The sequence below is a fragment of the Neoarius graeffei genome, chromosome 16 (genome assembly GCF_027579695.1).
Source record: "Neoarius graeffei isolate fNeoGra1 chromosome 16, fNeoGra1.pri, whole genome shotgun sequence".
In the NCBI taxonomy this organism is placed as follows: Eukaryota; Metazoa; Chordata; class Actinopteri; order Siluriformes; family Ariidae; genus Neoarius; species Neoarius graeffei.
Window position 1 is genome coordinate 63,443,355 of NC_083584.1, and position 27,302 is coordinate 63,470,656.

Genomic DNA, 27,302 nt, shown 5'->3' on the forward strand with positions numbered 1-27,302 from the left:
GAAGATAAACTTCACATCTTTGCACAACCATCCTCTATTGCTCATAATTACCATGAACATAACATTAAACTAAATGTTAAAGAGAACAATGAAACAGGACCTTGAGTGTGAATGGCAAGAAATTTAAAAGCATTGTAGTGTTCAGTACAAATGATTAAATATTAATACATAAATAAGTGGCACTCATACCATCTTGCAATCATTTTGACCACCCACCCAAACACACCCACTAAAGGCTACATGATCTTTTTTTGGTCTGTTTTGTAAATATGAATTTCATAATCAGCTACATTTATAAAACTTATTTATACCAATCTAAAAAAAAAAATGACACTGAAGCATTTCAACTGTTTTCCAAATGGAGATTTTACATGAAAACTCACCAATGATCTCTTTGTACATGGTTGTTCCTTCCTTGAGAGAAAATCAAATCTTGGCTGAAAAATCAACATTTATAATTGTGATATTCAGTCTGAGAAATCTTTCGTTGGACATCCACCTGTATTTACAACCGCACAGTAAAAATGACTATTTCTTATATTTGTATACTAATATACTGTTAGCATACAGAATTAGGGCCACATACTAATATTGTTAGATTAACTTGGAATGCTTAGTTTTCTGAAAAACCGTGAAAAATTGACAAATATTCCCCCAGCTAAGAAATTAGCCATGATTTTAAGACCCAAGAGGATCTAGCACAGGTAATCAAAGTAAAAGAACCAACAGCTGATCACTTTTGTGTACATAGCATTTGACATTCTGACCACGGTATTTAAGACCTTTAACAAATGTACATCATCTCCACAACCTTAAGAGGCCACTAACGTGTGCAGCAGCATAGGCTAAGGCACATTTAGTATAAGCCACTGTGTCAGGTTGGGGCTCATTTGTGTTGCATCTTTTTTCTTTAAGCATTACCTTCAACTTTAGCTAGCGTAAGATATTAGCTTTTTGCTCCTTGTCATCTGTGCCCATTTGAGAGTTGCTGTCGTTTCTAACAGAACCTGTCCTCCTTTGTATGGTCAAGCTGCGCTTCTTGGCAATAGTCGCTCTAGTGCTTTTCCTCGTCGTGTTTATGACATTTTTGGCAGGGACTGTGTGCTTTTTTCCCGCTAAGATTTTAGCAGCAAGATCAGGGAACTGTTTAATGTACAAAGCCTTGGTGTACTGCAGTTCGGGCATGATGAGCCTCTCACAAAGACGGTGTGTGTCATTGTCCAATCCTGGGCGGATGTTATATCCCTGGATAACTGCTTGACCATACTGGAATGGCTTCAATGACAAATCACGTATTTGACCTGGATCCACAGCCTTGCCCCCTAAAAGGCAGGTTTTCTCCAGGACTGCCCTTCTAGCTCGGAGAAGCTCCACTTCTTCTTGGAGCTTAGTACGCCCTAGCAATGAATCTACCTGCCTCCAGAAGCTCGTGTTAAAGTGCTGGTACAGTCGCCAATCCAATGAGCTCCACTTCTTCACCCGCTCAGCCATTTCCGCACTCAGGGATTTGCGCGATTTCTCACTTCGGCTGTTCAAACGGAACGACACGACATCCTCTAGTGTCCAGCAGAGGGTGTGTCTGAGCAACACCATAGACTCATCAAAGTACTCAGAGATCAGGATGAGATCAAATTCTCTCTCCACAGCTGAAATGATAGCCCTAGCTCGTTCATCCAGCTCTGCTTCGTCCGACAGTCCCGAGTTGTTGAAGCCAAAGTCGAAGGCCAGGATGTTCCAAGCGTAATGATTATTATGCAAAGTAGCATTGTAAGAACGGCCATTATCGAGCAGGAAATCCTTGAGGGTCTTGAAATTGCAGAATGCTGGGATTGATTTGTAGTACGTGAAGATGGACTCCATCATGGACACTGGATTGCGCAGGATGGAGAAATAAAATGTGTCCAAGGGCATGACCTTTCTCACCTGTGAAACATATTTATACATGTTATTCATCACATAAATGTTAGTTCAAGAATATGATTGATTTCTGATGAAATATAAAGATGGTGGTTATGCCTGGGCCCCACTAGAGCATAATGAGGTGGATTTTGGTGCAGAGTTGTCTGAGAGAATGATCAGAAATGATATCCTGGTAACAGGCTGGTCTTACAATTTATCTTTGTGCTGAGAAAAATCCTTAACCCATCTGATCTACTCACAGTCCATTTTTTCATCAAGTCTTGATGTTATTCATGAAAACACTGATAACCAATAACAGTTTAGCTGAACTATCACTACCATTTTCTTTGTTGTTTAAATCTGAAGAAGTCTGTTTTGGTGATGAGAAGTTGAAGATGAGAGTCAGGATTATTGTTTGGGACTTGTTATCTGCACATTATCTGAATGTGTTCGTGTGTCTTTTTTTTTGTTTTAAATTCTTGACAAACCTTAGATGAGAAGAACCATGAAGAGGTTTGATGACAAGGTGGATGGAGGGCCAAAAAAACAAAACAAAAAAACCCATCCCTGAAATTTGTAATTATAAGGGGTCAGGGTTGTATAAATTTTATAGCATGGCCCAGGCATTCACTCAAACTGAAATATTAACTTATGGGTAATACCACATTTATAATCAACTCCATGCTAAACATTCCTGGATTAACCCTGACCTACATTATTTGATGTTTTCCCTCCTGTAATGTCGCCTGCATATAATCACCAAACTTACATAATGAGATACATATTACATTTTGTTAAAGCCAAGGTCACACATAGCTGGTTGATCCGTGAGAACCATGGCTGGGGCTACCGTGGCCATTCTGGCAGATTTTGGAGGTCATCCATTGCATAAATTTGGGCAGAGTAAACATGCAAATGAAACCACGGTAGCAACGGAAGATGCCGGTAAACCAATGGCAGGAGTGACATATAGCAACACATGTCCTTATGACAATGATGTCAGTGTGTACGGTTTTCATGGCTGCAGTATGGCATAGCCATGCCAAGACGAAATAAGTTAAGTTAAAGTCCTTCCCGCACCGTGTGGCGCATCGGGCGGCGCCGATCTCCGTTTCCACAGCCCTCGGCCTCTCGCCTATTACATAGCTAGGGTTACAGTGGGGGGCTAGTCCTCTGGTAACCACGAGAGTTTAACTCCCCACTCGCATCTGTATTGCAGCGTGCCTTGCCAGATGGCAGTAGGTACCATTTTTATGAAGATGAAATAAGCCATGCCCCCTATTACAAACTTTTCACTTTCTGCAGAATGTTGTTCTGTGAACATTTTGAGCTCAAGGGTTGTGATGGAATGCTACAGTAACCCCCAGTAGCCCATGTAAGCCTCCCATATGCCTCAAGGATGCCTTCACGGTTGCAATGGATGAATTCATCTGGCACTTGGCCCATGACAATTTGATACGACCAAACTCTCCAGGGTTGGAAGCCATGCCCTCCCAGTTGTCAAGGTAGCTCCTTGGCTCTCACATATTCTGACAGAAGGGCCCAGAATGCATGCCAGTTGACCCCCAGAAGGCCCAAAATTGTCTCCCATGAAGTGATTCCAGCTATGTGAGATGAAATATATTTGATATGACCAAACTTGTCACTTTCTGCAGAATGTTGTTCCGTGAACATTTTGAGCTCAATGGTTGTGACTGAATTCTACGGTGTACTGTACAGAATGCACTGATGCCTCACAGCCATCTGCTCCATCACTCTGTTTATTTAAGCTGGAACTGGATCTTGTCTCCATCAGAAGACAAGACCATCTCGACACCAATTCAAAACAACCAGCCATGTCGTACAAGCTGCTATTTCGCAGCTCGTTTATTAACCCTGGTTTTCCTGTTGACGAGCCTAACTGCTGCTGGAGATGAGTGTAAGAGCCCTATAAACAACAGAAGTGTATTTTTAGCCCTCCGGTTGGATGCTTGAGTGGTTCAAGGCCATAATTCAGGTCATGCTAGAAGATTGTGTCATATTAACTGGCTGCCATTATTACAAGTGGAAGCTGGTCTGATTGTTATGAAGATTGGTTTGACCGCTACAAGTCTAGTCCTGCTTGCTGGTGATGTCCGTCTCAATCCCAGGTTTATTATTGAGGCAGACTGTCAACAAATTCACCTACCTTGGCAGTACACTCTCAAGAACAGTTAACATGATGAAGAGGTCATCTCTAAAGCCAACACTGCCTTTGGCAGACTACGGAAGAATGTATGGAAGTACAGGGGTATTAGTCTTACCACCAAGCTGAAGATTGTTCTCACAACCCTATTATATGCCTGTGAGTCCTGAACTATCTACTGGAGGCACGGAAGACAACTCAATCACTTTCACATGAGATGCCTCCGTAGCATTATGCACATCCAATGGCAAAAAAAGATCCTGGATACTGAAGTGCTCCAGTGGGCCAACATCCCAAGCCTCTTCACCCTCTTGCAAATGGCGAAGGTGAGATGGGCTGGGCATGTCAGCCACATGCCTAACCACTGCATCCCAAAGCAACTGCTCTATGGCAAGCTTAGCAGGGGCAAGCACTCAGTTGGAGGACAAAAGAAGAGGTTCAAAGACTGTCTCAAATTATTATTAAAGGACCTTAACATTGATGTCAACACCCGGGAACTACTTGCTTAAAGTCAATCAAATTGGCGCAGCCAAATCTACACCGGTGCCCACAATGCTGAAAACAAAAGAACCACTGCTGCAGAGAACAAGCGTACAGCCCGGAAAATGAGAGATAACACTTCCCAGAGCACCACAGCCACCCACTTGTGTACAACATGTGGGAGAGCTTTCTGGGCCCGCATTGGACTTGCTAGCCATCTGCGGACCCATCGGCTCAGTCAGTGAATCCAGGAGTCTATGTCATCCTTGATGATGAGGGATGAACAACATTGAGGATTCTGATTTGAGTTTTGCTCTTAGAGTGATTCCAGTGATTGATTCCTTTTACAGAAGAAGGTACCCAAAGGTCAAGACAAAGACAAAATTTTACAGCAACCTCATTTTCTGTTAGGGGTGGTGGAGGTGTGGTGAGATTAGGATCCAGAAGCAGAACACACAGACAGTAATCCAATAAATAATGTGATTTAATCCAGGGAAAGGGCGTGGCAAAAAAGGTAAACAGTATAGTAAAAAACAAATAGCAAAAATAGTCCAGGAAAAAAAAAAGAGACAAAAAACTTGACAAAAAAAAAAAAAAAACGAGGTGGGCAAGGACAAAAAACGCTAGTGCAAAAAACCATGAACCAGAAAAAACACTGAAGAGAAAAAACCATGAACCGCAATGGAGCCACAGAAATGGCTAGAGTAGCAAAACGAGACGTTCTGGCAAAGACAGAGTCTGAGAACGGCCTTTAAATATGCAGCAGTGAAAACCAGGAAGTGAGTTCAGGTGAGCGCTCGCTGAACAGGGAAGCAGGCAGGATGGAATTCCCATCCCGGATCTGAATCGGCGCCGATGTGAGAGAATCGTAATCTCCGGAGTGGATGTCCATGGCGGAGCATGACATTTTCATAAACACCATCAAATTGAGTCGGTCAGTTGTGGAAATCAAAACAGCAGTTGTGGCCAGTCGCACTGCATCAAGGTATCTCACCTCAATATACACTTGCTCGAGGAATGGGTAAAATTCCACCAAGTAAATGACCTTGTCTCCAAGAGTGATAGATGCTTTTACTGTATCTGAGACATGGTTTGATGCATCGGGGGAAAATAAGAAATATAATATTGAACGTTATAAACTTGAGACTCGACAAACACGTGAAGACTGGGGGCAGAGTGTGCGCCTATATTTGAAATTCCTTAAAAGGTGTAGATACTTTGAGACATCACAAAAACCTCTGAGTCCGGTTTTCAGCAGCTCTGGTCGAAGCTCCAGCACAGGAAGCTGAAGTCGCTTGTGATGTGTAGCGCACAGATCACTCGGTCTCTTGCCTCAAGGATGATCTGATTTCCGCTTACACTCATGCCATTATGCTGGGTAAGGATATTTTAGGAAGCAGAGATTTAAACTGCAATCTTCTCACCAAATCTGAGTCACATAAGCGGAGGGACATTATCTCAATGCTGAACCTAACTCAGCTGATATCTTCTCCCACAAGGATAAGTGAGAAATCTGCAACACTAATTGATCTCATACTTACATCAAATGCAAACCTTGTAAAATGTAGTGATGTGCTGAGAATCACAATCAGTGATTATTTCCTTGTTCACTGCACACTGAACTTGAAGCTTCCCAAGGCCAAGCCTGTTACGAACACGGCTCGTAGCTATAAGAACGTCCACGCTAATGAATTCTGTGAGGATATTTCAAAAGCCCCTTGGGATACTGTTACTTTTTTGAACACATTGATGACTGAGTCTCATGTTTTAATGATCTCTTTCTTGGCATATTAGATCAGTATGCTCCTTTAAGATCATTCAGAGCTCAACATAAAAAAAAAAACCCTAAAGTTATCATCCCAGAGATTAGAGAATTGATGCAGCACTGTGATGATGTCCATTAACACGTACATCAGACCTGCAATCCTAACAACTGGGAATCTTACATGGTCCTGCGCCACAAGGTCAACTCAGAGATCAGACCATCAGAAATACTGCTGATCAGGAATGAAAATCAACAAGAACAAAGAAAACAAGACTTCCATTTGGAAGACAGTTCGTTACTGCCTGAATCCTGGTAGACGCTCTACACGGCTGTATTCACGAGACTGCATTGAGGTCGCTAATGAATTCAATCAGTTTTTCATATCTGTTGGTGAAAATGCTGCCATGAAAGCACAGCAGCTAGTGTGAGATTATAACCTTTACCGCCAATCAGAACCCCCCAATAATGGTCATCAGAGAAAGCGATAAGAACTTTGTATTTGCTGAGGTTTCCCAAGAGCTAGTCAAGGATACCATCATGAACATGTCAACTAACAAAGCACCAACAGGCCTTTCCCCAAAGCATGGATACTCGGTGCTGTGCGACGTCCACACCGTGCAACGTCCGTGCCGCGCTGTGCGACGTCCGTGCAGCGCTGTCACTTGCACACTCAAAAAAAAAATCAATACCATAAATTGAACATTGCAGAGTACTTTCCACAACTAAATATCTCCTATTCCCCTCTGAAAATTAGTAACAACTATAGAAATAGGAAGATATTGCAATATATAGGTCTAGACTATCCTGATAATCAACCCAGAAGTTAAAATAAAGGGTTGCGCTGTGTGCACTGACTGCCATTCGCAACCATACATAAAACCACATTCCAGGCGCTGGTCGCTAGATGGCACCGTTGTGTGATTTGACCTCAATTTCCTATATTGTTATTGCACAACAAAAATGCATAAAAGTTAAATATTTCTCTGAATTGACTGTTTCCAGTGTTTTCATTTCAAATCTAAATTTTGCCCTTTAAATTTTTCCCCTTCCATATTTGACAAGGTAAAAAACAGCAAATTTAGTAGTGCTGAATTTTGCCTAAATCAGCCCTAGATGCCGCCAGAATGCACCATTTGAATTCTCTATTTTCAAATTTTCCAAGGAAGCATGCCCCTGGACCCCCTATAGCAGCCAGCACTTGCAAGCTGGGCTCCGCATCAGTAGCACCACCCTGATTTTTTTTTTTTCTTGGGAAAGCCCCGACCAAGGTAGGACAAACTGGGCATGAAAGTAATCAAAGCTTGCCTCCTGTCCATCCTGCTTGCAATCACTGACATGTTTAACATCTTCTCAAGCAGTTGCTTCCCAGGAGACTGGAAGCTAGCTGAGGTGGTGGCCCATCTGAAGGAAGAAGACCACAAGGTTGCTGGTAATCATCCTATATCTTTATTACCTGTATTGTCCAAGGTCTTGGAGCATATTCCGCATGACTAGTTTGTCAGCTATTTAACATCTAATAATCTATTCTCAGTTCATCATAGTGGAAATAAGAGAGGTCACTCAACGGAAACTTTGGGGGTTCTCTTCACTAGTTGTTTGTATAAGGCCATTGATGAGAAAAAGGTGACTGCTGTTCTCCTGCTAGACCTTAGCAAGGCGTTTGGTAATATCGACCATCAGAAATTACTTACGAAGTTACAAGACCTCAATGTTTCTGAGATGGTCCTAGCATGGTTTCAAAATTATTTGATGGGTAGGAGACAAGTATGCATAAATAGTTCCCTCTCAAGTCCCTTGGGTCTAAAGCAGGGTGTTCTGCAAGGGTCCATTCTCGGTCCCTTGCTCTTCAACCTGTATACAGTATTAATGATCTACCATCAGTTTGCAAGACATGTAACGTGGAGTCATATGTCGATGATATCAAGCTTTATGTCTCATTCTCCAACAAAGAGATCAACAGAGGGCTTAATGACCTCAAGGAAAATCTACTGCAGGTGGCTGCTTGGTGTTGTGAGAACAGTTTGCTGATTAATCCTGACAAGACCACGTTCTGTGTGTTTGGATCAAGCAAGACGCTCAGTCAGACACCTATTACATTCCTGGGGAAGGAGCTACCTGTCGTTCACTCAGAGACCTCGGTGTTATAGTTGATAAAAACTTGTTGCTCGATGAACATATCAGGACTCTAGCTGCAGATCTAATAAGCAAACTAGTAATGATAAGTAGGACGTCACCTTTTTGATTGCCAGACAATCATTAACTAATTTTTACTAAGCTTTTCTACTGTTTGGTCAGGTACCAGCAATTAATATATTCATAAATTACAGTTAGTCCAGAATTTTGCTGCCTAAATTCTATCAGGGCAGCGCAAATATGATCACAACACCTTCTCTTAAGGAACTGAAGCTTTTACCTGTGTCTGATTTGTTAACCATAGGAGATGCCATACTTATGTATAAATACATGAACAATCCTGCCCTTAATTATCTTACTAGCTTGTCAGCAAATGCTCCAGTATACGGTACATCAACATAATACCAGGAATAGTAACAATCAATAAATGTCGTACTGCCAAAGCACAGAACTCTTTTCTTTCTTGAGGGGTCTCTGTCTGGAACTCACTCCCTGAGGTAATTTCCAAATCTCTATCAGTATCCCTTTTTAAACAAAACTTAAAGTTGCATTATTTTGAGAGGTGGTTGTACGCCTAGTTCTGTAAGGTCTGATGATAACATTTGTAAATTGTACTCATTAGGTTTTGATAACTCCTTTCTATACATTTCCTTGGAATATTTTTCATCATTTGTCATTATAATTATTTGTTTTTACAGCACTTGTAAATTACGTATGAAGACCCCATTTTGGGAACCTAATAAAGAATATTGTGTTGTATTTTGAAAAAAAAAAAACCTGTAGCATAGATAAACCAAGGAAAACTGTTGGGAATTTACTTCCTGTATTTTTCAAGAGATATATGATACATGTGTTAGCTAGCTAGCTGAAAAGATCCCAATACATTATCTACTGCTATATTGGCTGTAATGCTAACTAGCTAACACAAAGCCCTTCTGCTTGGTGGCCATCTTGGTCAGTAATTTCCAGCCAGCCTCCTTTCCACTCAAATAACGACAGACCAAGAATAGACAAGAACTAGACCAGAATCTGACAGGTCTGGTGATTGGCTCTTTTTACTGAGGGGAGGGACTTACATAATACAGCTGCCATGTTGAGTGTTATGAACTGCTGCCATTTATATTTAACCTTCATCCTACCAAGTGGGGTCCATCTGGACCCCGCACCTATATGTTTGTTTGCCATTTTAAAAATATGTGACATACTGCCTCACCGTTTTATGAATTTGTCGGAATTTATGTCTTAATTAAAACACTAAAGCACCGGAAGATCAGCTTTTTGCATTGTGAAGGTATAATTAATTTGTTACTGGGGTCCAACCGGACCCCAGAGTAAAGTTTATCTGTCTTTCATTTTATAATTGAATAGCACACTGAAAGTTAACTTCTTTTATTTCTTTTATGTTCCATAATGAAACTACCAAGGCATTCCTTCTTGGGGTCCGTGTGGACCCCACTGCTGCAATAAGCACAAACTGCAAAACAAAAGCCCTAAATTATTTTACAATTACTTTTTTGTTTTAAATTCTGTAAGAAAAGACCTAAGTTGTAATCCAGAATGTTTTACAGCTGCATGAGCTGCAAAAATAATGTATATAATGCCAATTTTTTTTTGTGGCGCTATAATTTGCTACGGGCGGCACGGTGGCGTAGTGGTTAGCGCTGTCGCCTCACAGCAAGAAGGTCCGGGTTCGAGCCCCGTGGCCGGCGAGGGCCTTTCTGTGCGGAGTTTGCATGTTCTCCCCGTGTCCGCGTGGGTTTCCTCCGGGTACTCCGGTTTCCCCCACAGTCCAAAGACATGCAGGTTAGGTTAACTGGTGACTCTAAATTGACCGTAGGTGTGAATGTGAGTGTGAATGGTTGTCTGTGTCTATGTGTCAGCCCTGTGATGACCTGGCGACTTGTCCAGGGTGTACCCCGCCTTTCGCCCGTAGTCAGCTGGGATAGGCTCCAGCTTGCCTGCGACCCTGTAGAACAGGATAAAGCGGCTAGAGATAATGAGATGAGATAATTTGCTACATGTATGCTAGTTACTGCAATATTATTGCAATGTTATTGCATTTATAATACATCATTGATATTCAGCCATAGTGGATTTTGTTCTTCAATAAAGTTATGTCTGTTTGCTGCATTGAATTGGTTCTTACTGCATTGATTTCAAGGTATTCCCTCCTGGGGTCCATACGGACCCCGCCTGGTAGTTTGTGTATGTAAAATTGGCTGGTAGGATGAAGGTTAAGTGTGTTCTTTATGCCTTGGGCCCTTTAGTGTATTGCTGTTATTAATACAAGATGTTCTGAACAAAACTTATCTGGTGATTTTGTCTTTATAAGCTTTAATTTTAAAGAAAAGTATTGGGGTCCAAACGGACCCCACATGGTAAGATTAAGGTGTAAAATAGCATGGTAGGATGAGGGTTAAGCAGTGCGCTATATCTACTCAAAATGTCTCTAGCTTTACCCTCATTCTGTTTTTAAAAATCACATTATCCCATTTTTATGTTCGAGTATTCACACTTTCTGACCTCAGTCTTCCGGAAGCGCATGTGGTTGCACATGATGTGGAACTCAGTCACTCGGCGAGACTTCATGCCCTCGACGAAGTGCGACATGAAGAAATGCGGATAGTAGAGCTGGCTGTGCATGTACAACGGCAGTGCAAAAGTCAAGTTGTGCGTGTCACCATAGCGATACAGGATGTTGAGTATGGTGCTGCTGGCAGTCTTGTGCGTTTTCAGGAAGACAACATGGTTCTTGGGTTGACATCTACCATTTATGTTCCTAGTTGAAAAGCTAGATGTTTGTTTGGTGTTATTTTGACCTGATGATTGATGCTCGCGAAATCCATGTGGTGTATCCACTTTGCTTGCTAGCCAATTTGGTTTTGAGATCCTCCTAGATGTGCTAGCGAGACTTTGAGCTGGAGTTGTGTCCTGATTTCTGCTTGCAGATTCAGAAACCTGATTTGATCCCTCGTCTTTTCCATCACCCCACTGGAAACGGTAGAAGGTCTCTGGGTTGGAATTTAAGTTCAATATGATATACTGAGCATCTTGCTGTTCCGTGAGAAGCGGACTGGTGAACTGGTCATCAGATGCTCTGGTCTTGGTGTTCCTGAGAAAGAAAGAAAGATTCTTTTAGAAGAAAGGAGAAAAGAAGTGAAATACCAAATTTGATCAAATCTACCAAGTCGCATGTCCAACTAACTAAGAACCCAATATATACAGTGGCTTGAATAAGTATTGACCTCCCCTTGATCTTTTCCACAATAGGTGAAATTGTTGAATCAACCTAGGACAAATAAGTGCATGTTAAATGAATTGACGCCGAAACAAATCACATCAGATAGTTAATGAACTGAAGTGTATCGAATCATTACTTGCTTGACTATCATTTTCGTATTGCATCATATCATATATTGAGATGTGCACACTTCTAAAACAAACGTCATGAACATGGCACTGAAAAGAACAAGTCTGGAATAGTACTAAATATCCCAAGAGGAGGCCATCCACTAAAAATCATCAGTTTTTGACTAAAAGGGTTCAAGGGAGGGGTGTGAATACTTATGCAAGACACTGTATAAAAATTAGTACGTTATAGTTCACAGACTTAAATACAGTGAATAGACAAGTCATGTATTCGTGTCTGGAGGAAGCACCAGCTCATTCCCAAGTGCCTTCCATCATATTTCACAAGCATTAAATACGACAACCAAAAGTGACTCCAAGATGATAAATGGGTTAAAAAATAAAAAATAAATAAAAAGTCTTAACATTCTTATAGTAGTGAATTTTTTTATAGATGTTATTAAATGATATTGATTTTAGTCATATTATTCAAACTCACCAGGACTGAAGAACTGTACTCAGTAACTGCAGCGCCACATACAGGATGGTCATAAGCATTAAAACATGCCATATGTACCGCAGGGGCAAACTGCAACTGCAAAACACTGCCCTTACACACCTATAGCACGCGCACACACACAGAGTTTGGTAATTAATAAGAACATTAACGTACATATTATATATGTATATACATATGTACATACAGTACAATTATTGGCATCCCTTGTAAACATGAGTATAAAGGGTGAAAAAAAATCCACCTCTTTGGTGAAGTCGCTTCATCTCACACTGAAAAGATGAGAAAAATCCAACCTTTATTTGAAAAATTTGTTCAGAGAAAAACAAATCCTCTCCATTAAGAAATAATTATTTTTCAACAAAACCACATGCAAAATTATTGCCACTCCTTGAAATAATAATGAACACAATGTAACTGAAGCATGTTTCTCATTTAAACTGTACATGTTTGAGTTGATTCAAGTGTGTAGGAACTTTCAAACTCTAATCCATGACTTCCTGATTAAGTGGGGAACAAATATGAGGTGACACAGAGGCCAAATTCCCTTCCCTACACCCTATATAGGGAATTACTATATAGAGGACTACACAGTGAGTTCACTGATAAAATGGGGGGGGGGGGACCGTTCGGACACTACTCCGTTGCGCCATTACTTACGTCATTACTGTCGCACAATTAAAACGTGCCAGATCAGTTGGCTGTTGGGTTTTCAAAATAATAAATCCGTGCATTTATTTTTTTCGTGGTCCAAATCCTGCGCTCTGATTGGCTGGCGAGTGGGTCCGTATCCTATGGTACGGACCCCGGTTACAGACCTCTGGCGACTCGCTCATTCACAACAACAAACATAGTAGCATTTTTTGTCAACATTTATCTTTTTTTTTTTAATAAGATTTATTTAAAAGATTATCAAAAATCTTATAATTTTTTGCCAGAATTTCTCAGTAGAATAGCATTCATTTTACAGCATGGATAGCGATAACGACAGTGTTCACAGCGAAAGCGAGTTTTACTACCCTGAGGAAGAAGAAATAAAAGTACTGACCCAGAGGGCCTCGGTCAGTACTTTCAAGACCTCGGTCACGGTATTTCATGATATGGACCTCCCAGCTGGTAAATAACATGTATTTTTGTGATAAATCCATATTATACTGAGCGTATTTCCCACATTAATCAGTACAAAGTACTTTGTGTCTGCTGCATCTTTCAGTTCTTTTAAATCAAGACTGAATACTTTCTTCTTTGCCGCTGCCTTTTATTAAATCAAATTTGAGGCTCTTGATTTGATTTCTTTCAGCGCGACCGCAATGCATGATGGGATATATTGCTTGGTTATTGACCATCGGTTGTACATTACTTTTCATGATACATTGTGGGATACTTTGTGTGCACTATATAGGGTGTAATAATGCTCACTACACATTCGGACAGCACTAAAAAAAATGACGAACTCACTATATAGTCCACTATATAGTGAGTAGGGAGTGATTTCGGACACAGGGTTAGTCATCCATCAACATGGGAAAGATAAGAGAACACACAAACCAAATGAGGGAGAAGTGTGTTGATCTTCATAAGTCAGGGAATAGTTATAAAAAAAAATAACTACTCGCCTGAAAATGTCCATTTCTACTGTTAGGGCAATAATTAAAAAAAAGTGGACACCAACTGGAACTGTTACACACTTGCCGGGAAGAGAAGCCAAGTTTATTTTGCCCACACGTACAGTGAAGAGGATGGTAAGAGAGGCAAAAAAAATAAAGTCCCAAGGATCACTGATGGTGAATTACAAGTAAAATCTTGGGGTTTCCGAGTCTCCAAAACCACCATCAGACTCCACCTCCACACCAACAGATTATTTGGAAGGTTCCAGAAAAAAGTATTCTCTGTCAGTTAACCACAAACGTAAGCACCTGAAGTTTGCGAAACTCCACTACAACTTTAACTGGAACCGTGTTCTCTGGTCTGATGGAACACAAATGGAGCTTTTTGGCAATAAACACTCATGGTGGGTTTGGTGTAAAAAGAAGGATGGCTATGGACCCTTTTCACGTGACGTCACGACAAACGCGGCCGCCATTTTGGACATGTACTACCAGTAGTTTACCAAAGCCAGCATTGAGGAACGGCAGCAAAGAAAGTGTTTATTTTCAGCAAGACTTCCATCATGCCACTATATTGTTGTGCACCTGGATGTAGTAACCATCAACAAACAAGGCAAGGGTTATCATTTTATCGGATCCCGACGGAGAAGATGGATAGCGGCCATAAACAGGAAAGATTGGCAGCCCTCGGCATACCAGCGCTTGTGCAGTGACCACTTTGTTGGAGGTAAGACGAATAAAATTAGCCAGAAAAGGCATTACATTGCTGTTAACATTCTGTGGCGGCGACTGTGTAACCAAATAGGCTAAAATAACCCATTGTAACCTCTTTGTTCTTCTGTAGTAGCTATTAGCTAACGACATTAGCTAGCGTTGTGTTCCTTTGCTGTTGGTAGACTGTAGGACAGATCAGAGGCAGTGTCCTACAAACAGCGCTTAATTTGAGGGGGAGCAAGCCGGAGCGTGCTCCGGAACCTCGGGCGTTGGCTCCGGCAGCTATTTACACTGGATCCAGTGATCCGACACCTCTTTTGACTATGTAACAAAAAAAAACAAACAAAAAAAACAAATAATTAAATTAAAAAATGCAAGTTTATTTAGTGTTAATGTCTGATTTTGATATCTGTCTTGTTGGTGATTTCTCTCATGAAACGACATCCACAAAATATCTGCAGATGAACTTAATTTGCAGTGTTATTACAAAACATGCCCAGAAGTGCAGTGCCGTGCCCCCCTCTCCCCCTCTTTTTTTCCCTGCACCGGAGCCGCTCATCCTCTGCGCTCCGGGACCTCCCACTTTACAAATTAAGCACTACCTACAAATAAGTGTTCAAAACAAGAGGAACATGTATTTGTCTCTTAAATCCAGGCCGTTCCCTGTAATCTGTAACAACGGTTGGAGAAAGTAATGGCAAATAGTGAGTGCACAAACCATAGAAGGTAAACTGTACACAGTGCCAGGGCAGTGTGATGGTATGTCTACTTTTAGATTGTGTTAGCTTATCAATGAACACACTCGTCACTCGACGATGTTACGACCCCATAGTTTTCTTGTTTCTGATTTTGCTTTTGTTTTGTGTTCCCTCCTCTTGTAGATCCCGTGGGTGGCGGATGGGCCCAAATTACCACCAATTGGAGTCTGGTGAGAGCAGCGCAGGATTGGTTGGTATTTGGTGTCCTGTCCTTTTAAAAAGCCAACGCTGTGACGTCACCCACGGGGGGGAGAGAGCTACTCATTTTGTTTGCCTTCGTGTTCGGTGTTTTTGTTATTTCTTTATTTTCTTTTCTTACTTTTTATGTATTCTTGTTTGTAAATAAAATTTCTAGTAAATGTTTTTGCCGAAGTCTGTCGACTATTTGTTCCTCTCTTTGTTGTGTCCTCATTTTGGTACCCCTAGATTGAACTGGGGACATAACAAATTGGGGGCTCGTCCGTTTTTTTTTGTTCTCGGCATTTTTTTTGTTGTTCTGAAATTTTTTTATAGCCTTTTTGCTTCATTGTGCCTTACGTTATGTTTTTTTTTTTTTTTAGATCCACATTTTTGTTGGGGCGCGGCTGTGGACAGCGGCTCTGGTGAGTTAGTGTTTTGATTTGTTTATGATTTGGGAAGTGGGTTTTTTTGGAGCAAATCCGGGGGGAGGTACGCTGCGAGAAGTTTTGACTTCTTCAACTTCTTCGCGTTGAGCGTTTAAAGTGGCCTTCAATCGGTACGCTTCGAAGATATGTAGGTTTAGTTACTTTTTTTTGTTTAAGTAGGTACCAGAGTCGCGAGGTCGCAGTGTTGCGTCCGCGTTGTGGAATTGGCACATTATAGGTTGGTTTTCTTGTTCTGAGTTGGCAGACTTCGGAGTGTTTTTTTCTTATTTTAATTTGGTTTAGTTTTTCCCCTCTCTTGTTGCGCATTATTCTTTGTGCAGCTGTGTTTGTTGGGATCTGTTTCCCCCGTCTTTTTATATTTGGGTGGGAAAGAAATGAGTAGTGTCGAGTGACTTTTTTTTTTTTTCTGTATATTTTTTGGAGTTCCCGTTAATGGCCTAGTCATGTTTGTCGTGGAAGAATTTATAAAGAGCCCGTCCGAAATTAGTTTAGCTCGCTGTACAAAAGACCAATTGGTTGAGATTGCAACTTATTATTCTATTGCAGTTTCAAATGATGATAAACGACTTAAATCTTCGTTGTTTAAACTGGTGCGGGAAGGTTTGCTTGATAAAGAGATTATTTCTCTAAGCGAAGGCTTAGTAGTATCACCAACGTTTGGTGAAAGTAGTGATTCAGAGTTTAAAGATGAGGAAATGTCTGTAACAGCGGTGAGTCAAAGTCGCACTTTGAAAACGAATGCGTCAGATGGCGCGTATGAAATTAAGAAATTGGAATTGCAGCATGAACTGGAGATGCGAAAATTAGAATATCAATGTGAGCGAGAACAGCGTGAGTTTCAATCTCGTGAAAAAGACCGTGAATATCAGCGCGAACAAGCGCAACATGACTTTGAACTTAAAAGGTTTGCGATTGAGTTAGAAGTAAAGAAACTCCATATATCTCAATCGGTGCCTGCTGTACTTCCTGGTTTTAGTTCACAACCTGTTTCTCCAGTTCGGCTTTCTGCTGTTAATTTCGGTGACGCCCATCCTACTTCTGTTCAACATTCTGAATCTGCTCCTTTTATGGATGCGCCTAGTGCGCCTGTACGCACTGTTCCTCTGATCAGTACAGACTCTGCTGGTTTGTATATTCCGGCAATGACTCCCTTGCCTATTCCCAACCGCTCTACTGCTCCGGTGGCACCGCCACTGATTGACCCACCGGTTGAAATAAGTCGTTTAGTTCATATGGTGCCCCCTTTCAATGAGGACGAAGTGGATAAATATTTTGCCCATTTTGAGAGGGTAGCGTTAACATTGAAATGGCCTGTGGAAATTTGGACCTTGCTTCTACAGACTGTACTGTGCGGCAAGGCGCAATCTGTATATTCTGCATTGACTATAGAGCAGGGTACTGACTACCAGACGGTGAAAAATGCCATCTTAACTGCCTATGAATTGGTCCCGGAGGCATACAGGCAGAAATTCCGTAGCCTCCGTAAAAGTGATGGAATCACGTTTGTTGAATTTGCGAGAGAGAAAGAGAGTGCGTTTGATAGGTGGTGCATGTCAGAGCATGTTAACAATCTAGCCCAATTGAGAGAGTTGATTTTGCTCGAAGAATTTAAAAACTGCGTGTCTATTGACGTAGCTATGTATTTAAATGATCAAAAAGTTACCATTCTTGCATAGGCTGCTGTGTGCGCTGACCGTTATGTGCTCACGCATAAGCGCTCTTTTCAGTCATCCTCCTCTCGTTATGATTCCAGTCAGTCTTTCAACTCGTATTCAAAGGGGCGTAATCAAAAGTCTTTCCTGTCAAATAATTCACAAGATTGTTTCTATTGTCACCAGGCTGGCCATTTTATTGCTGTGTGTCCTGTGTATAAACGTAAGTATGGGAGGTTTCCCCAACCAAATTCTTCCAAACAAGATTTGAAGCCAGGTTCCCCCAAGTCAGACTCTTTAAAACGTAAGTTTACCAAAAGTTCTGGTTTGGTTCAAAACAATAATTGTGGTGAACAAGTGGATTTAACTTATAATCCGTTTGTGTTTGAAGGGAAGTTATCATTCCCAGGGGGTAAAGACAGCGTATCGGTTCGAATGTTACGAGATACAGGCTCTGCCCAGAGTTTTGTTCTGTCTTCAGTTTTGCCATTTTCTGACGACAGCTATTGTGGAACGGATGTATTGGTACAAGGCATTGAAATGGGACATTTAACTGTACCTTTGCACACCATTCATATTCAAAGTAATTTGATCTCTGGGGATGTAAAAGTAGCTGTTTGTTCGCAGTTACCGATGAGTGGTATTCAGTTTCTTGTGGGGAATGATCTATGTGAGAAAAAAGTATTTTCTCTTCCTGAAGTGTGTTCGACTCCGTTAGAGACCATTGAGGTCGGACCAGGCCTCTCTGATGTTTTTCCGGTGAGTGTGGTGACGAGAGCTCAAGCTCGCCAGTCTAACAGTGAAGATTTGTGCAATACATTTATGTCGTTAGAGAATCCAATTGTGGTGAGCCCCGACTCTTCAGGGAATTCACCACATCGGTTGCTGTCTATGCCCGATGGTGTTGAAGTTCCGAAGTCGGTGACTACGTCTGTTGAGAATGTTCATACTCTGTCTGTACCTGTTGACTGCGAATTGCTTAAAATTGAGCAAACAAAAGACCCGTCATTGGCTAGATGTCGCGCTATAGCTGATGGGAAGGGGAAAACGGCGAGTAAGACTGTGTCTTATTATTGGGAAGGTGGGGTGTTGATGAGGAAGTGGACACCATTAAATCATGATTTGCAGTGGAAGACTGTTTATCAAGTGGTTGTTCCTGTTAAATTTCGGCTTCATGTTTTGACCTTGGGCCATGATCATGATTTTGCTGGCCATTTAGGCATTAAGAAGACTTACCATCGTGTTCTTCGCTACTTTTTCTGGCCAGGGTTAAAATCTGATATTGTGAGATATTGTCGCTCTTGCCATCGCTGTCAGGTAACAGGAAAGCCCAATCAAATTGTCCCGCCTGCCCCTCTTCACCCAATCCCAGTAATTGGTGAACCATTTGAGCGCATCATTTTGGATTGTGTTGGTCCTTTGCCTAAAACTAAATCTGGCAATAGGTTTATCCTGACAATTATGTGCGCAACCACACGGTATCCTGAGGCTTTTCCTTTGCGTTCGCTTAAAGCGAAGTCTGTTATTAGAGCTCTTACTCGTTTCTTCTCAACATTTGGGTTGCCCAAAGTGGTACAAACAGACCAGGGGTCAAACTTTTTGTCACGTTTATTTACACAGGTGTTACAGCAATTGTCAGTCATACACGTTACATCAAGTGCCTATCATCCAGAGTCACAGGGAGCTCTGGAAAGGTTCCATCAGACTCTTAAATCCATGTTTCGTACCTATTGTCATGATTCTGCAAAGGAGTGGGATGAAGGTCTCCCACTGCTTTTGTTTGCTGTACGAGAAACTACCCAAGAGTCACTAGGTTTCAGTCCTGCTGACCTTGTGTTTGGCCATACTGTTCGAGGTCCGTTGAAGCTGCTTAGAGAGCAGTTGGGGGGTGAGACCACTGCTCCTAAGCAGCGGAACATTTTGGAGTATGTCAGTTCCTTTCGTGAGCGCTTGCACAATGCCTGTGCATGTGCTCAGAAAGCGTTGTCCTCAGCACAAACGAAAATGAAGGCTCATTTTGATCGCAAATCTGTTTCTCGTTCCTTTCAGGTGGGGGATAAGGTTCTTGTGTTGCTGCCAGTGGTGGGGGCAGCATTACAAGCCAAATTCTCTGGGCCGTATGAAGTGCTGTCTAAACTCAGTGAGACAGACTATGCAATCCATACACCTGAAAGGAGACGGAAATCTCGTATCTGTCATGTAAATATGTTGAAATCATATGTTTCTCGTGATGCTGAGGTGGTGGGGAGTGAGGTACCCGTGTCTGTTGCTGTTTGTGCTGCTCCTGTGCTCTCCTCTTATTCTCCAGAGGAGGACGGCTTGAGTTTTCGAGATGTCCCAGTGTTCTCTCCACGTCTCAAAAATTCGGAGTTGTTGATTAACCTCTCCACTTTTCTTTTAGACCTGCCAGATGAAGGAGCTAAGGATGTTCAGAACATTATTGAATGTTATTCTGATTTGTTTTCAGACATTCCATCGCAGACCAACATCCTTACTCATGATATTGATGTTAACTACCATTCCCCAATTAAACAACATGCTTATCGTGTTAACCCTGTTAAGAGAGCGGCGATGATTTCCGAAGTCGAGTACTTGGTGGATCATGGGTTAGCTGAGCCAAGTGCCAGTCCGTGGAGCTCCCCATGTATTTTGGTTCCAAAATCTGATGGAACCTTTCGTTTTTGTACTGATTTCAGGAAAGTCAACGCCATCACAAAGCCCGACTCTTTTCCACTCCCCCGTATGGAGGATTGTGTGGATCGAGTCGGCTCTGCTAAGTTTGTCACTAAGCTGGACCTGCTCAAAGGTTATTGGCAGGTTCCACTTACGTCACGTGCTGCAGAGATATCTGCTTTCGTTACGCCAGATGCCTTTATGCAATATTGCGTTATGCCATTTGGGCTGAGGAATGCTCCTGCGACATTCCAACGTTTAATGTGTCAAGTTTTAGCAGGTATTCCAAATTGCGAGGTATATCTTGATGACATCGTGGTATATTCGTCAAATTGGTCTGGACATCTTGACTTAATTCGCGCTGTATTCGATCGGTTGCGAAAAGCCTCTCTGACCTTGAACCTTGCCAAATGTGAATTTGGCAAGGCTACTGTTACCTACCTAGGTAAACAGGTAGGTCAAGGTCAGGTTAGACCCATTCAGGCCAAGATCCAGGCAATTGCTGAGTTTCCCACTCCCAAAGCCAAACGAGCTGTTCGTAGGTTTTTGGGAATGGCTGGCTATTACCGCAACTTCTGTCGTAATTTCTCCGATGTCGTTTTACCATTAACCAACCTCCTCCGCGATAAAGTTGATTTTGTGTGGTCAGATGAATGTGTATTTGCCTTCCAGAATGCTAAGGCTTTGTTGTGCAGTTCACCGGTGCTCAGTGCTCCTAATTTCGATCTACCTTTTAAGCTCGAAGTGGATGCGAGCGCAACAGGTGCTGGTGCGGTGCTCCTTCAGGAGGGGGCGGATGGACTTGATCACCCCATCTGCTATTTCTCTAAAAAGTTCTTAAAACATCAGTTGAACTACAGTACCATTGAGAAGGAGGCCCTCGCCCTGTTGCTGGCTCTGCAGCACTTCGAGGTGTATATAGGTTCTACTGTAGCACCGGTGGTTGTATTTACTGACCACAACCCTCTTGTCTTTCTCTCCAGGATGAAGAACGCCAACCAGCGCATTATGCGCTGGTCATTGTATTTGCAAGGATTCAACCTGGAGATTAAGTACAAGAGGGGTAGTGACAACATTTTGGCCGATACTCTTTCACGGGTATATTCAGAATAAGGTCTACGTCTACCCCTGTTATCAACATAGATGTTGATTTTTGGTGGTGGGGGTGTTACGACCCCATAGTTTTCTTGTTTCTGATTTTGCTTTTGTTTTGTGTTCCCTCCTCTTGTAGATCCCGTGGGTGGCGGATGGGCCCAAATTACCACCAATTGGAGTCTGGTGAGAGCAGCGCAGGATTGGTTGGTATTTGGTGTCCTGTCCTTTTAAAAAGCCAACGCTGTGACGTCACCCACGGGGGGGAGAGAGCTACTCATTTTGTTTGCCTTCGTGTTCGGTGTTTTTGTTATTTCTTTATTTTCTTTTCTTACTTTTTATGTATTCTTGTTTGTAAATAAAATTTCTAGTAAATGTTTTTGCCGAAGTCTGTCGACTATTTGTTCCTCTCTTTGTTGTGTCCTCATTTTGGTACCCCTAGATTGAACTGGGGACATAACAGACGAGTTTCACGTCTTTACGACGGATACTTAAATGTGTGTTAGGTATTATTGTTGCAGTCTAAGCAGTCATTGTAGCAGCTAGATGAGCAAGAACCGAAAGGGTCTGTGCCATAAACCGTTATTTCTGTACGGCGTTGCTAATGTGTCGATACTGTTGTTATTTCTTCCTCTGCTCGCCCTGTAAATGCCCTACGTCGCTGGATAGCGAAGGTGTTTTCTGCATCTCGCTCCTTTTTCTTGTATGTTCTCCGTTTGTCGCCTTCCTCACATTCAAACCAATTCGAGCCGAAGTCCGCTACATGTCCAAAATGGTGGTCGCGTTTACGAAGGTCACGTGACTGAAAAGGGTCTATAATGAAAAGAACCCGATACCAACTGTAAAATATGGAAGTTCTATGATATTTTGGGGCTGTTTTTCCTCCAAAGGCCTGGAAACCTTGTAAGGGTCCATGACATCATGGACTCCGTGAAACACCAGGACATTTTAAATCACAATCTAAAACTGGGTCGCCACTGGATCTTCCAGCAGGACAATGATCTGAAGCAAATGTCCAAATCAACACAAATGGTTACTGAGCACAGAATCAAGCTTCTGCCCTGGCTCTCTCAGTCCACTGAGCTGAACCCCAGTGAAAACCTGTGGGCCGAGCTGAAAAAGAGAAAGCACAAGACAGGGTTGAGGACCCTGGATGATCTGGGGAGACTGTGTAAAGAGGAATGGGCTCAGATGCCCTGCTCTGTATTCTGTACCATATATAAGCAGGCAAATACCTGTAAATAAATAAAAGAAAGGAAAGAAAGGGTCATGACATGAAGAAACAGGCAGAGAGAGAGAGAAAGCAGAGAAGGATGGAAGAACAAGAACGAGCAAGACAAAGAAGGAGACAATAAAATGATGAAAAAAGAAAAGGGTATGAAAGTAAGAAGCAAAGAAAGGAGGAGAGATGAACAAAAGAGAAAGAATAGAAAAAAGGAAACGTGTTCTTACTCTCTTCTTTTAAATCTGCAGTTTGTGTGTCCAAGTTTTGTTGTAAGTTTTAACTGAGCACAATGACATGACATCACACACACAGCTGCTCAGACAGCTGGTTTTAGACACTTCCTGTCTTGCTAGCGAATACTTCAAATGCTTCAAACCTACTGCAAACAAACTTTTTTAATAAGCAGCAGAAATCAAATCCAAATGGAACTGATAATGATTTGCTCCTTTTACATCCTGTATGCTTGAGACTCGCTGCTGTACACGTGACAGTAATACACAAAAGCTACGACCGACTTGATTCCAAAACCAGGCAAAAATAAACAAAGTACAAACAAATAAAATGTCTGTGTCTATTTGGGTGTCCAGCTTTAAATTCCTGGGCAAACACGTTACATAGGACCTCTCATGGACGACAAACACCAAGGCGCTGGTTAAGAAGGCACAAAACTGGCTGTACATCCTGAGAACACTCAGGAAGGTAAACCTGTCACAACATTCTCCCGCTGCTCCATTGAGAGGGTCCTCACACACGGCATCCTGGTGTGGCGCAGTATGGTGGCAGCTCTGCAGCAGACAAAAAGTCCCTGCAGAGAATCCTAAAGTCTGCACAGAACATCACAAACCAACAGCTACCTGCTCTAGACGACATCTTCACCTCCCGCTGCCTGCAGAACACACACAACATACTAAAAGATTAATTCCATCCTGCCCATCATCTGTTTCAACTACTGCCCTCCAGAAAACACTGCCGGTCCATCAAAACACGCACGACATGACTCATGAACAGCTTCTACCCAAAATCCATTGTCAAAATGAACTCAGAACTGAAAGTAAACCCTCGAACACATCACAATTTTAATGTGCAATAAGCTTCATCTCATCTCATTATCTGTAGCCGCTTTATCCTGTTCTACAGGGTCGCAGGCAAGCTGGAGCCTATCCCAGCTGACTACGGGCGAAAGGCGGGGTACACCCTGGACAAGTCGCAGGGTCATCACAGGGCTGTGCAATAAGCTTATTATGTGCAATAATAACTGAGCATGTTTTAACTGCATATGTTGGCAATGGGGGGCGGCACGGTAGTGTAGTGGTTAGCGCTGTCGCCTCACAGCAAGAAGGTCCTGGGTTCGAGCCCCGGGGCCGGCGAGGGCCTTTCTGTGTGGAGTTTGCATGTTCTCCCCGTGTCCGTGTGGGTTTCCTCCGGGTGCTCCGGTTTCCCCCACAGTCCAAAGACATGCAGGTTAGGTTAACTGGTGACTCTAAATTGAGCGTAGGTGTGAATGTGAGTGTGAATGGTTGTCTGTGTCTATGTGTCAGCCCTGTGATGACCTGGCGACTTGTCCAGGGTGTACCCCGCCTTTCGCCCGTAGTCAGCTGGGATAGGCTCCAGCTTGCCTGCGACCCTGTAGAAGGATAAAGCGGCTACAGATAATGAGATGAGATGTTGGCAATGTGTGTGTGAGTGTATGGTACAAATTGAACGAATGAAATGGAAACATTTACTTATACCTATTATCCATTTTTTTATATTTGAGTCCAGTACTTGAGTGCACCTGAAGTTCGTATGTTTTTTTCTGGTCAATGACAAAGAATCATATCTTAAATGAGCTACTTTATAAATTAAACTTTTTAAACAGCCCATTAAAAAAAAAGTTATATTCATGAATATTTTATATTCATTTGCCATATCCGTTGATGATGTTGATAACTCTATTGTAGCAACAGTTTCAAACCAGGAAGTGGAATTTTACGTGGTGACCACAGACGTGCAGAGCGATGCACAAACGGTGAAATGTCTCAGTGCAGTTAGAGGAAATTATAAGCACTCCTGGAAGACTTGAACAATCAGATTTCACTGTTGTATAAACATCAGCGTCAGTCAAATGTCCCGTCCAGCCAAAAAAAAAAAAAGTTGTCGCACACTAATATTTCATTAATATTTTATTCACTAATATCTCAAGGCTTTGGCTTCGATAATGGTGCACATTCACCGTGGCATTGTTTCAACAACCCTCACACCATTTCTTTCCATCCATAAAGTCGTCTCCAGCATCCAGAAGACCTTCAGTGGGATTAAGGTCAGGACTCTGGTGTGTGAAACTGATTCCTCATGCTTCCTGAACCACTCTCACCATCTGAGCCATAATTGTATGCCCGTGTCATTAAGAAGAAGAAAAAAAAAATCCATCGATGTGATAACTTGGTCATTCAGTACATTCAGGTCATCAGCTGACTTCACTTTTTTTTTGCCACAACATTACTGGGCCTCAACCTGACCAACAGACTCAACCCCAGATCACAACACTGCCTCCAAAGGCTTGTACAGTGGGCACCATGCATGATGGGTGCATCGCTTCATGTGCTTCCCTTCTTACCCTGACACACCCATCACTCAGGAATAGGGTCAATCTGGACTGATCAAACCACATGACCTTTTTCCGTTGCTCCAGAGTCAAATCTTTATGCTCCCTAGAAAACTGAAGCTTTTCCTCCTGATTAGGCTCATTAACAAGTGGTTTTCTTATGGACACACAGCTGTTTTCTCCCAATCTTGTGAGTTCTCATCACATTGTGCATGTAGAAATGCTCTTACCAGTGAATTCTACTGTCAATTCTTTACAGTTCAACTTCACCATGAGTTTAAGTGATCTCTGATCACGCTCAGTCAAGAGTTTTGTTGTTGGTTTTTTTTTTTTAACAGCCACATTTCTTCCACAAAGTTGATGTTTCACCACCATCCTTCCAGGTTTTAATAATGCACTGGACAGATCTTAACCCAATTCCAGTCATTTCAGCAATCTCCTTCGTTGTTTTCTTTGCTTGATCCAGGCCAATCATTTGACCTTCTGAAACACAGCAACATCTTTTCCCACATATTTTTCAGGATACGTCTTCTGACACGGTTGTTTAAGAAATGAGAATCTACTCACTGCATCAGTTTGGGTTAAAAGAATCGTTGCAGATGAAACATTAATCAATGCAGTAATTATCCAAAGGCTCTTAAGTACGTGCTTATTGATTGATTGAAGTGATTATTTCGAATACGAAAAGCAAAATAATAAAAAGAAAAATAAAATAAACATTTAAACATAATACATAGAAATACATATTCAAAAAGGAGTGAGAAGTATAACTTATAAACTCCCACCCCTTCTCCTTAAATAATGAATAACAATAACAAGCTTCCTTGTGGGTGGCACGGTGGTGTAGTGGTTAGCGCTGTCGCCTCACAGCAAGAAGGTCCTGGGTTCGAGCCCCGGGGCTGGCGAGGGCCTTTCTGTGTGGAGTTTGCATGTTCTCCCCGTGTCCGCGTGGGTTTCCTCCGGGTGCTCCGGTTTCCCCCACAGTCCAAAGACATGCAGGTTAGGTTAACTGGTGACTCTAAATTGACCGTAGGTGTGAATGTGAGTGTGAATGGTTGTCTGTGTCTATGTGTCAGCCCTGTGATGACCTGGCGACTTGTCCAGGGTGTACCCCGCCTTTCGCCCGTAGTCAGCTGGGATAGGCTCCAGCTTGCCTGCGACCCTGTAGAAGGATAAAGCAGCTAGAGATAATGAGATGAGATGAAGCTTCCTTGTTACCTGTCTTGCTTATTTCAATCCAAATGGTGCCTTGTTTTAGTGTATACCACGGCACGTCCTTATTCCCATTGGTGGATTGACTCTTTTGACCCCAGACTTGTACCTAACCAGCTAAAATTGTCCTTGTCTGGCTCGTTAGTGTAGAAACTTGACAATTTGTCCTTCAGTATGTAGGAAGCGGCTCACTGCCTCAATCTTACCCTATGGGGAAAAGCCAAAGTCCCTCCCACAACAGAATCTGGTCTTCCCAGCAGTCTCCTGTCCCAGTACTAACCAGCACTTTGAGGCACATGGGTGCAGCGCTGATCTCCGTTTCTACAGCCCTCAGCCTCTCGCCTATTATACAGCTAGGGTTACAGTGGGGGAGCTAGTCCTCTGGTAACCGTGAGAGTTTGACTCCTTACTCGCATCTGTATTGCAGTGTGCCTTGCCAGATGGCAGTAGGTACAATTTTTATGATGGTCTTTGGTATGACCTGACTGTGAGTAGAACTTGCCGCTTGAGAGGCAGACACGCTAACCACTAGGCCAGCTCGCGGTTTATGGCGAAAAGTACTGACTTTATAATTCCCACATAATATCCACTCAGTGATTCCCCCTTATCCATTAATGGACATGGGTATTTGGTGGATCAACAAAGTTGCACCTCCGACGTTAAACTGGGATGTCTTTACACAGTGCCGTGACCCACTGTGTAATGGAAAAGCTTTATTTAACTTTATTTAAGCCGCTACAGCAGAACACTTCTGGCATGTTGTAAAAGCTGAAAGGGAAATCCTCTCTAACACCGGCATCTGGATGCAAAGGACAGCCAAATAGTTTCTCAATGTCCCTTAGGAGCCTTGATC

At 42.3% G+C, this 27,302-nt stretch overlaps 1 protein-coding gene across 1 annotated transcript in view; it reads right to left on the reverse strand.

Annotated features, from left to right (window-relative positions):
- Positions 1 to 440: 440 nt before the first annotated feature.
- Positions 441 to 27,302, reverse strand: part of gal3st2 (galactose-3-O-sulfotransferase 2) — a 45,236-nt gene continuing 18,374 nt past the window's right edge. Inside the window, exons 2-4 of the mRNA XM_060942208.1 lie at positions 12,289 to 12,408; positions 10,965 to 11,553; positions 441 to 1,923 (exon numbers count right to left, since the gene is read on the reverse strand). Of these exons, the coding sequence (XP_060798191.1) occupies positions 934 to 1,923; positions 10,965 to 11,553; positions 12,289 to 12,408 (1,699 nt within the window). The 3' untranslated portion in view covers positions 441 to 933. The remainder of the gene's footprint in view (positions 1,924 to 10,964; positions 11,554 to 12,288; positions 12,409 to 27,302) is intronic.